Source organism: Salmo salar, chromosome ssa27 (genome assembly GCF_905237065.1).
Source record: "Salmo salar chromosome ssa27, Ssal_v3.1, whole genome shotgun sequence".
NCBI classification, from domain to species: domain Eukaryota; kingdom Metazoa; phylum Chordata; class Actinopteri; order Salmoniformes; family Salmonidae; genus Salmo; species Salmo salar.
The window spans coordinates 20,122,616-20,135,088 of NC_059468.1; the positions used below are offsets into that span (position 1 = coordinate 20,122,616).

At 44.1% G+C, this 12,473-nt stretch overlaps 1 protein-coding gene across 1 annotated transcript; it reads left to right on the plus strand.

Moving 5' to 3' along the window:
- Positions 1 to 324: 324 nt before the first annotated feature.
- On the plus strand, positions 325 to 10,492 carry LOC106588663 (glycoprotein endo-alpha-1,2-mannosidase-like protein). The gene is made up of 4 exons (XM_014177868.2): positions 325 to 1,746; positions 1,988 to 2,097; positions 6,417 to 6,493; positions 8,187 to 10,492. Exons 1-4 carry the CDS (start codon positions 1,239 to 1,241, stop codon positions 8,821 to 8,823), a joined length of 1,332 nt encoding a protein of 443 aa, XP_014033343.1. The 5' UTR covers positions 325 to 1,238; the 3' UTR covers positions 8,824 to 10,492.
- The last annotated feature ends 1,981 nt before the right edge of the window (positions 10,493 to 12,473 follow it).

Here is a 12,473-nt window from a genome sequence, read left to right on the forward strand (position 1 = left end):
GATGTAAGTCAATGTGTCCATATTGTAACATATAGCCCACATAGCCTATAGTGTGAACAGGCAACTGATCCGTGAGAGAAAGGCTTTGAAATAGGAGGATCTTTTGAAATAGAAGGACAGCAAGAGAATGCAACGTAGCCTACTTCTATCCATAGATACTGAGTTAAAGTAACCATATAGGCTACCCATTGGTTCCACGCGCGGTCTGTTTTCCTCTCAAGGCAGTGCGCGGGGTAAATCCATAGATTTTAAAACCAGGGTTAATCCCTCCCACTCTGCTCGCCCCCGCATCGCACCATCGAGCGCTGTGCTCAGCCTCCTCCTCCTTCTCCTGCTGTGTGTGGCGAGAAAACGATAGATAGAAAAACGGTCTGCCTAAAACCGCAAATCGACCTAGCGCAGACTATTAAATGTCGACCAATTCTACCGTTCTGAAAATGTGATGGATTATAACGGTTTGCTCCCGGAAGAGCAGGTTCAAATGCATAATCAAGGTAGATAAGAGACGCGGATAAACAAGGGGTAGGGGTAGCACGCGAGCGGAGAGCAATTGCAGAAGACAAAGGTAACTGTGCTGCGAACTCTGTGATGAATTAACAGTCTAGAAGAGCAGCTGGGAGTGTGGAGGCACAGTTTGAAAAAAAAACTCGAGAGATTGGCTTTTGAAATGCGAACAGAGCGACATGCTTTCTCTGTTTCTCTCAGTGGAATCCACAAATGAACTCTCGGCGGTCGGAAAGCATAAAAACCCTAATATGACGATGCCCTGAAATGGTAATGACAGTCAGTCGTTAGGTGAAGCTAAACCTTAATGCTAGAGACATATATGCTATTCGTGGATAGAAGCAGAAAACTAAACACAAAGAAGAGATTCGTTTCAAAACACATTACCAGGAAATGATGATGCTTTGACAGGCTATATCTTAGATGTTTGAAGGGACATGCATTTGATTCTTTGCGTTCCAAGTCAGACATCGAACTCAAGCCACGAACGCTGGCACTGAACTCTACGACGAAACGCACAAACCTCTGTAGAGATTGCGTGGCTTTTCCCACATTTTTCTCATGCCAAGTGTGTATACTTGAAGACTTCACATGTTGATGGAAGAGACTGACATAGCTCTAACGACGCTATAGTTTCGACGAAAGCACTCGACGGATTGGCTGTCCATTCACCTCAGCACCTCAGCACAGAGCGTTCTACCAGGCTCCCTTCAGCACTACGGACAGCTACCAAAATGACACGGTTGCGCAAGAAAGCTTTCATTGCACTTTTCTTATTCACCCTCTTCATCTTCGGGACCATGATGGGCCTCAGAACACTGAAACCCAGCGAGGGCTTCTCAGACCTGGCCCCGGGAATGGGAGAGTTTGTGGGGGAAAGAGGAGGCGACCGGCGACGGCCAGTTTCAAACGACATGGTAGTTTCCCCTGGTCAGTCCCATCTAGCCAGCGACACCAAAGTCGTCTTCACAAAATCCGACCGTGACTACAGTATATTCTACGACGTACAAATCTTCTATTACCTATGGTACGGCAACCCACAGATGGACGGTAAATATATTCACTGGGACCATGTTCTAGTACCGCACTGGGACCCTAAGATCGCCGCCAGCCACGCCAAAGGAAGACACACTCCTCCAGAGGACATAGCGTCGAGTTTCTACCCGGAACTAGGACCATACAGTTCCAGAGACCCCGCCGTGCTGGAGTCACACATGTCGCAGATTGAAGCGGCTGCAGCAGGTAAGGGATTTCGGCACCAGTAACCCATCCAAACTGAAATATCATTATCAAGCGGTGTCCTGGACATGAAACTGTAGCTCTCAAATATTGACGTAGCTTCACTTAAACTCCCCCATTCAATCTGCACCAATGTTGTGCGCCTAATGCGTTTGAGCTTTCATATGAAAGGGGATGTGTTATAGACTTACCCTTCTGTCAATAGTCATACCAGAGACTGTCCTCACTAACTGTTTCGCCCCAGGGGTACTGGTTCTGTCTTGGTACCCGCCTGGCATTGCAGACAACCATGGTGAGCCATGTGAAGACCTGGTGCCTGCTGTGATGGACGCTGCCCACAGACACAGCATCAAGGTAACTGGTGAGAGAACCGGTATGTTTTCACACTTTCTGGTGCTTTACTGAATACATAAATGTCTGGCTACAGGGTTGGGGTCGAATCCATTCCAATTCAGTTCATTGGAATTTCAGTTTTCTTCTGGAATGGACTGAATTCAAAAGGAATTGGCCTCAACCCTGGCTGGCTGACTGGCCGTCTGGCAGTGATGATTGGTTGGTAGGTGCTTAAGGGTTATGTTGTTCACTCAGATCCTAAACTTGAGATTCAGAAAATAGACCTACATTCTTCTGCAACAGTCTGTCACAAGAGACTACGTTAACTTAGACCTTTGTCGTGGTAGTCTAAGTGAGTATCAGTCCTGGCCTTTGTACCTAACTAAATACATAGACTTTGAAATATTCACACTCCAAAAACAGCCACTGTGTATGTATAAATTCACTGTGTTCCCTCGAAGACAAACGCAATGCATTGCTTTTTTAGGGTGAAGTGTAGGATGTTGGTTTTGGAATGTATTTTCTTTGCCTAAAACCATCTGTTCTAGCCCACTTTCTTCCTCCATCTTGTATATTATTGATGTAGTCAGAGAAAACACATTTCTTCAACAACCTCCCAAGTCTTTGGGTGCTTCACAAGGTCCTCTGAAGGCAGACTTTTTTTTCTTCAGTATTTTAAAAACGAAGAAAGACCGTTTCCAATTGACGGAGGAGTAACACAGGGGATACCGTTCAAGGCGCTGTTGTACTGTTTGACTTTCAGTCTATTGAAGCAATTAGAGATGTTCTGTACACGCACGCACACACACACACAGCATTGGCCTCAAAGGCATAACTGGGGCTGATCGTGCAGCCTGAGGCCTGTGTGCATGGCATGAAATGGTCTCTCTCTCACACACACACACACACACACACACACACACACACACACACACACACACACACACACACACACACACACACACACACCAATAGCATGCAGTACAGTGCATGCAGTTAGTTAAATATAGCCCAAGGTTCTTCTGTCCACCCGCTTTCATATGTAGAATATGGCAGGCTTACATTGGCAGAAGACAGTGCAGACTTTACTTCCAACAGTGTGTGTAGTGTGGAATTGAATGAATAATGAGAAGTACTGTAGGTCTGTGTGGGACTTACACAACAGTAACGGTTTGTATCTCTGTATGACTAACCTGAGGGCTAACGCTGCAATGTTCTGTTCCAACCAGTGTTGTAGAATCACTGCCACACAGGAATTATAGGTTGAGGAAGAGGGACTGAGAGATCTCTTTCCTTCCATACTTCCTCAGTGCAACTGTGCCGACGTGTGTCTTTTCTACTCATATAGCCTTTAATATGCACACTCACTGTTCCATTCACCCACTTTGTTTACATGATCATTACCTTAAATCAGGAATAAGAATATACAGAGCCTAATGTGTAAACATTATACTGCCTCAGGCCTAGTTTATTATTACTTCTCACAAAAGAAACCTATGACAAAACAAACATCTGTGTTAAATATTTAGATGTTTCAATAACGATCAACGTCCCCAGTTTACAGTAAGTAAGTTTACAGTAAGTAAGTTTACAGTAAGCGTAGCTACACCTAAGGGCAGAATGCTAATAGGATAATCTGTTTCCACTACACAGCACAACGTGTGAACAAACAAACTGAAAAACAGCTTCTCATCTCCTGTACACACACACACACACACACACACACACACAGTTTATTCAGCTGAGGAAAGGGACAGATTAAACAGCACATCAGCTCACCTTGCCGCTCGGCCTTTCTGACTTCAAAACCAGCAAAGACACAAACTGACAGCTCGGCGAGCGAGTGAGCCTGGTCGCTGCCGTGCCAAACACAGTGTTGCCATGGAAACTCTTTATGAAAGAGAGCCAGAGAGAGGGAGTGGGTGTTCTTTCCTTTCTATGTAGCCCGCCACGCTCCTTCATGGCTCCACGGTTCTATCAGTGGTTGTCGGTGAGCTGAAGTAGACCTTTTGCTATTACAGCAGCTGAGGTAAACTTCCTAGTCCTCAGGCAGTTTAACCCTGGTTCCAAATCTGTTTGTGCTGTCACGACAATGACCGTAGGTGTAGGCTATACAGCCCAAACAGACATGGGATCAGGCTAGTCTAACCCTGGGGTGAGAGAGGGCAGCCATCACTCAGCATTATATCAGCCCTGCTGCCACAGTCCCATTCATGTCATTTGGATCATTCACAGTAATCTGTGTCACTCAGCAATCAGTCATTTGAATGCTGAGAGACTCCCTGTTGATCCTTCAAGGTGTGGTATGTGGACTGTGGATCAGATCCAGGTCTCCCTTGAAAGATTGTTTTGAAACCTCAAGGGATTTCATCCTGGTTGGATGTATAGACCTTATATGTATGCCATCTACTGTATCTCCAAGTAAGGCCCTTGTGTGGTTCATTGAAAGGTTGGCAGGCATTGTCTCTCAGTTGCAGCAAAGACAGAGGCACAGAGAGAAAACGGCCTTAGATAATACTTTAAGGTAGAGAGAATTATTGCCTTAAAGTAGAGAGCAGTATCGTGCTTATTATCTCCAGAAGATAAAGTTCACTGCAGTACCACTGGCAGGAATATCACTCCAAATTACTGTTCTTTTCTTAAAGGAGGATCACTTAAGACATGACAGAGAGGGTGAGGTCCTGAGTTTGGATATTGGATATGACCGCTGGGAGCTAAGGATCTCTGCTTCAGTGGTTCGCTCTTCCTCTTCCTCCCTCCAGTCTTTTTATTCATTTTAAGAACTTAGCTCCTGCCCTGTGCCATTCTATCACCTTATATCTTTACACTTGGGATACAAGCTCTCACATCGGCAGGCAGGCACATGCACGCACGCACGCACGCACACACACACACACACACACTCCCTGGAGTCAGAGAAGGATTTATAGATGATCTGCCAGTTATAGGCAATCTCTGATTGGCTGATCCCAGCCCGGAGACCTCTGACATTTTAGTCTGATAGGGTCAATTTCATCTGTTATTCTGGAAGGACACTGGAGTCCATGACATTTGATTAAACACATATTGCCCATGAATTTCCTGAGGAACAGGTTCTATACTCTTTGGAAAAGAGGAGAACCCTTTTTGGTTCCAGGTAGAACTCTTTTGTGATCCATGTAGAAACCTCTCTGGAAAGGGTTCTACATGGAACTCATGTCACAGGCGTCAGAATGAGTAGACCAAGGTGCAGCATGGAATACGTTCATCTTGTAGTTTTAATGAAAGAAGAATGAACACTTACAAATTAAACCAAAAAATGACAGCAGACAGTTCAGTCGGGTACTTTACAACTAAACGGAAAATAACTACCCACAAAACACAAAGGAAAAACAGGCTGCCTAAGTATGGCTTCCAATCAGAGACAACGATAGACACCTGCCTCTGATTGGAAACCATACCCTGCCAAAACATAGAAAACCGAACATAGAATGCCCACCCACCTATCACACCCTGGCCTAGCTAAACGGAGAAAACACAGCTCTCCTAGGTCAGAGCGTGACATCGTAAGGGTTCTACCTGGAACCAAAAAGGTTTATTCAAAGGGTTTTCCTATTGGGACAGCCGAAGAACCCTTTTAGGTCCTAAATAACACTTTTCCTAAAAGTGTACTATTTACCGATGGATATGCCAGTTGGAGGACAACATTGCGAAATGCATTCATTATGAACAATAATCAGAATCACTTTATTCGCAAAGTACATTTACACATACCCAGAATTTAACTTAGTGAGAAGGTGCTGCCATGAAGACTTTGTGTCTGTATTCTGTTTGTACAAAGTCAATATACAGAACAGACTGTATAATACAATCTTTAAAAAAAGGTGCTATCTAGAACATAAAAGGGTTCTTTGGCTGTCCCCATAAGAGAACCATTTGAAAACCCCTTTTGGGTTCCATGTAGAACCCTTTCCACAGAGGGTTCTACATGAAACCAAAAATGGCTCTACCTGGAACCAGAAAGAATTATCCTACGGGAACAGCTGAATAACCCTTTTTTCTAACAGTGTAAAAATACAGTGACCTTGTTGGAAAGCGAGGTATCGACAGTACATATTCTTTCTCTATGCCAGTGCATTGAACAGTCAATGCCTTACTGCATTTCAATACATCAAATGGCAACATGCTGATATACTAACGAATGTGAACATTGCTTTTCATATCGTCTTCATTTACAGGACAGTGTTTACATTCAAGTGGTATACTAATGTTTCAAAGACTATGACAATGCGTACTGCAGACAGTATTGTCCTCTTTATTAAGAGTTTATAATGATCAGTATCTGTGCTCTGTTCACACAGGTGGCGTTCCACATCCAGCCGTACAAGGGACGGACTGACCTCAGCATGCACGAGAACATCAAATACATCATTGACAAGTAGGTTGACCTTCCACTGTCCTGTGCATCAACATGTCCTCTTCTCTCTCTCACGACATCATTCACAATTAGGTCAGTCTTAAACAATTCATATCTCTCTCCATTCCTCTTCTCTCGCTCGCTCTCTCTAGATCATTTACATTGTTTTGTCATTTAGCAGACACTGGAATCCAGAGCGATTTACAGTAGTGAGTGTATACATTTTCATACGGGTCCCCCGTGGGAACCGAACCCACAACCCTGGCATTGAAAGCGCCATGCTCTACCAACTGAGCTACACGTTAACAAGCAGGTTGAACTTCAACTGTTCTGTACATCCACTTCCTCTAGCCAGCCACTCCATTTCTCCACCCTATCTCCATCCTCACTCCCCCCTTCTCTCTCTCTCAAACAGATTAAGATGTTCTTATCACTTACTTTAAGCCAAAGGTCAGAGCTCTGCTTTCCATGTCAATTTCCAGTGACTTTGATCTGGAGAAATCGGAGTCTTCTTCTGGTCTAAAGGAGTTGAGAGAAAGCGGCCTTTGTCCTGATTTCACTTTCATTTTTAGAGTATTACTCCGAGGGCTTGAGACAATTGATAGTGCCACTAAAAGATTAGTACCTGTGGGAAAATGTCTGAAAATAGTTTGGCTTTGGAAGAGAAGTAGTAGCCTGCAGGTCCCAGATCTATTTGTGCAGTCTTGTCAACTCCTATGGTCATTGTCATGCCAAACATATTTATAACAACGACTATACCCATGTAGGACCTTCATTTGTGCCAGTTTGCTACAGCAGGAAAATAATCCTGCAGCAATAGGTATGTGAATTATTATGTGGATAAAAATGCATGGACATTTTTGTAGGGGTTGATACACTTTTCGTAAGGGAAAATCAAGTTTGAAATTTCAAAGTGGAAATGACAAACTTTAGAAGCATTTTTAACCCTCAAATACACTACACGTTTAACATTTCCTGCATTGCAAGAAAGTTCTCCTGCTACAGGGTGATCAAATTAAGATCTTACATTTGTAGGAGCCGGTTACAGTGCACCAACAGATCAAGACCAGGCTAGACCAGTAGAGGACAGAAATATGAATATGAGATGTTTTATATAATGAGGCATGATAGTGATCCACCTTAACATTGTCGCAAACTTTAGACACCCTCTGTGGTAGGGCGGTAGGGTTAGCGTATCATAGTCAAGCTAACTGAACAGTGATGATCGTGACTGAGGCCAACTTCTGCAAAAGCAACTGTGCTAGCCATCTGCCTGAAAATAAACCACAGAGAGAATGAGAGATAGAGGGGGGAGTACAGTTATAAATGCTGATCTCTCCATCTACAGTGTTCACACATTCCAAATTTGCTCTTGAAAATAATAGCACCATGTCACATAATAGCATTTTCTGTAGACATCTGGCACTTCACTCAATTGAGAACCCTTGTGTTGGCAGAACCTTCTGCTTTGTAACAAGTGTAAAAAAAAACAAAAAACAACACACTTATATAATAATCTCTGACTGTAAAATCGAATCACCCATGTGGGTGATACACATTGGGAGTGGAAGATTGGCTACCTATGGAGTCATGATGTTTTTCATCTTGCTTGTTCACTTATCTATAAAAATAAGTGTGATTTGTATGTATACTGCAATTCAGCTACTAGCTGCATAAGTAAACATGAACTAAAGTAAAAATCTTTACCTCATAGGTATGGGAACCATGGTGCCTTCTACCGCTTCAGGTCAACCAAAGGGCGGATCCTTCCTCTGTTCTACATCTACGACTCCTACCTGACCCCGCCGGAGGCCTGGGCCGACCTGCTCCACCCCGCCGGCACCCACACCCTCCGCGGCACGCCCTACGACGGCGTCTTCCTCGCCCTGGTCGTAGAGGAACGCCACAAACACGACATCCTGGCCGGTGGCTTCGACGGCATGTATACATACTTCGCCTCCAACGGCTTCTCCTTCGGCTCCTCTCACCAGAACTGGAAGGCGGTCAAGGACTTCTGTGACGGTAACAACCTGCTGTTCGTGCCCAGCGCCGGGCCGGGATACGTCGACACCGCAGTGAGGCCATGGAACAACCACAACACGAGGAACAGGGTCAACGGTCGCTATTACGAGACCAGCCTACAGGCTGCGCTGTCGGTGCGGCCGGAGATCGTGACCATCACGTCCTTCAACGAGTGGCATGAGGGGACACAGATTGAGAAGGCGGTGCCCAGGAAGACGGTGACCCGGCTGTATCTGGACTACCAGCCCCACCGGTCAGATCTGTACCTGGAACTCACCAGGAAGTGGGCCGAACACTTCAACAAGGAGAAAGACAAGTGGCTCATGTAGAGGACAGGAGTCCTGACTGGACTGGGTTGATGGGAATAATACCTTTTGGGTGTGACTGGAGCAAGTATAACTGAGGAGCTTTTCACACTATTGAGCTGAGCCAAACCAAGCTGTACTGAGCTGTCCTGGTTAGTGGTTACTATCCACCACAGTTGCTGGAAACTGCTGAAAAGAAAAAAAAATGGAAAGAAAATAGCACAGCCAAAACAGTTTGTTTCAGCATGGTAGTGAGAAAAGGGTAGGAGTGGCCTCATTGCTGGGTATTCTGGGTCCTTGTGAATATAAACCATATTTATTTTGACAGTGAAGCAAAAATGTGTTAATTTGGCCCCATACTCCAGCATTTTGGATTTGAGATCAAATGTTTTTAATATGAGGTGACAGTACAGCATGTCACCTTTTATGTGATGGTATTTTCATACATATCTGTTTTACCGTTTAGAAATTAAACACCTGAATGTATCGAGTCCCCTCCCCATTCAAATACATTTTTTTCTTCTCATAAGTATTTGGACAAATTCACTTATAGCATATTAAAGTATTCAAAAGTTTAGTATTTGGTCCTATATTCATAGCACGCAATGACTACGTCAAGCTAGTGACTAAACTTGTTGGATGCATTTGCAGTTTGTTTTGGTTGTGTTACAATTTGTTTTGCCCAATGGTGAATAATGTACTGCAGTCACTTTTATTGTAAATAAGAATAGAAGATGTTTCTGAACACTTCTACATTAATGTGGATGCTGCCACGATTATGGATAGTAATGAATATATCCTGAATAATGATGAGTGAGAAAGTTAGAGGACCAAAGATCATACCCACCCCAAAAATGCTAACCTCCCCTGTTATTGGTAATGGTCAGAGCTTAGCATATCATTTTTTTTGGGGGGGGGTATACACTTTTGTCCAAATACTTATAAGAATTATTTTTGTATTCAAATGGGGGGACTACATACACAAAAGTGCTTTCATTTCTAAACTGTAAAACAGATATGTATGAAAATGCCCTCAAAAAAAAGGTGACATTCCGTAGTCGCCTCATATGAAACATTTGATCTCAATTCCAAAATGTTGGAGTATAGAGCCAAAATGTACACATTTTATCTTCACTGTCCAAATAAATACAAGTAGCGTATGCTTTTTACTGGAGCAAATGGGACTGAGACTGCTCACACCATTGACTTAGCAACAATTCCACCTGGCCTATCAGAGGGCAAGATGAAGGTTCCACTATATTGCTTACACCTATCCAATCCTCTCAGATCTGCAAAAGCATCTAGGGGGAGGGGGCACACTCATGATTGAACCGGTCTCTGTTTTCGTCAACTCTTCTGTTCTTCTCTCAAATGAACTTTTCCAGTGATGTGAATTTCATCCCGATACCAGTTATTATTATTTTTTTTACATCTGAAAACACAACACAAATACTTGTGTACAAAGTTTCATTGGTTGGTTTACGTCAACCTATGTTAGTGCCAAGAAATAGCCTGTTTTGAGTGACTTAAGTCTATTCCTTTCAGAAGAGTTCTGTTGTGATGAACGCCACAGTAATAATATAGCAACTGGGGTTTGTGTAGTGTGGGTGAGCTTTGAGACTTTCTGACATTGAGGACTTATTCTTTCCTGTATTACTTTTAAATGGTGAAAAATAAACGTATTGTCTGGTTACTATGTGGGAATCTTTGGTGTGTTTGAAATAGGGTGGTTTCGACTCAACCGAATCAGCACGGGTCAGAACCACCATCTGGGAAGGAGCCTGTCCTGTAACACACTTCTATCATTGTCAAGCCGTAGCAGGCTGCCTGGTCCCTTCCCAACACACTGCACTAGCTACTTTACCACTCAGCTCAGGACAAATAGAAACCATGGGGCCAGTGCTGAGTCTCTGTCCTGCTCCACACACACACACTGCCCAAGCACATTAGCCGTTAACACCAACTAACCAACCAGGCGGTGCGGTTAGAAATGTCAGGCTTCACAGCACCGTGTGACGGCCGGCCCCGACACTCCTCATCATCACCGATCCTTCTAGTACCAGGTGACAGATCAGATGATGCGTTCATACCATTATAGCTTCCTGGTTCGTACTGGTTCGTACCTCAGAATTTCAACCGTAGAAGGGCAATGAACTGAGAGGGGAGAGATGAAGAAAGCGAGAGAGAAGAGAACGGGACAGAGAATCAAAGAGAGAGTGAAGCTAAGTAGAAGCAAGCTAGAAAAAACGCCAACCCAAAAAATTGTATTTCCTTCTTTTAACTCAGTAACACTTTTAGAATATTGAGGTCATATGAAAACATTGTCCAACCTAATGTCCAGGGACAGAAAGTCACGCTAGAAAAAAATAAAGGCACGAGATACAGAGAGAGAGGAAATGCATCTAAACGGCAGCAGGGTTGGCCGGGGGGGTGTCGTCGAGGGAATTCTGCCACTCAGAGAGTTCCAAACCAAAGCACTTAAAAACAGGAAGCCCATTAAGCTAGTTCAATAATGCAGAACATTCAAAGAGACACAATCAAGTGGATTTTTGTACGTTAAAAAACCAGTTCATCTTCAGAGCTCCACGGGGAGCCTGATGCAGACACCTCAGCTAACCTGTCCATCTGGTCACAATGTCAGTAAGTAAAACACTTACAGATAACATTATATCAAAAAATGACATGTTAAAACCAGTTCATCTTCAGAGCTCCACGGGGAGCCTGATGCAGACACCTCAGCTAACCTGTCCATCTGGTCACAATGTCAGTAAGTAAAACACTTACAGATAACATTATATCAAAAAATGACATGTTAAAAACAGTTATATTGTGAACATTGAAGAAAAATCAAATATTTTTTCTTTGTTAGTTTGCTAGTGTCTAAATGTACTGCACTGTATTGTTAGAGCAGCATTTGCTACTTACATCTCCCATTATTCGACATCCTTGAATACACAGAGATCATTTGCAGATTCAGAATGAAAGTACTGCATGATAGTCTGTTTTAACAACAGTGCTTTTTCTTTCTGCGCCATCAAAAATAAATGTCACCTTTAATGTTTCCAGTGGGACTGGATGTAAAGAGGAATGTTGCTACAGAGGATTTGTGCTCAAAGTCAACCGTTTTCCACACTACATTCAGCGGCCAGCCACTGTTCAGCCCAATTCATAATAGACCGCTATTCCGCTACCAGAATTAACCCGATCCAAACTGAAATGCAGCATATGATTGCTTTCTACCCTCAGCAACCAGTCTGGGGTTGGTTGGGTTACTATTGATTGAGGTTATGGGGACAGGGTATGGAGACCTGATCCTGAACTAGGTATTAACAACAGTAAGAGTTAAGTACACAGTACAGTGCATAGAGACACTTCAGTTGGATAAGGAACAGGAACAGTTAATCCAGTAAATCAAATATTGACTTTTCATGGGGGATGTACAGGTGGAGGTTGAGGCTGCTATGGTGAGTGGGCTGGGGTGGTGGGTCCTGGGGCTGAGGTGGTGGGTCCTGGGGCTGAGGGGGCTGAGGTGGTGGGTCCTGGGGCTGAGGTGGTGGGTCCTGGGGCTGAGGTGGTGGGTCCTGGGGCTGAGGTGGTGGGTCCTGGGGCTGAGTCGTGGGGCTGGGGTGGTGGGTCCTGGGGCTGGGGTGGTGGGTCCTGGGGCTGAGGGGGCT

Coding starts and splice junctions, on each gene's coding strand:
- LOC106588663 (XM_014177868.2), top strand. CDS start 1,239: ATGACACGGTTGCGCAAGAAAGCTTTCATTGCACTTTTCTTATTCACC. Junction 2,098..6,416: donor CCCACAGACACAGCATCAAG/GTAACTGGTGAG, acceptor CTGTTCACACAG/GTGGCGTTCCACATCCAGCC. Junction 6,494..8,186: donor ATCAAATACATCATTGACAA/GTAGGTTGACCT, acceptor TTTACCTCATAG/GTATGGGAACCATGGTGCCT.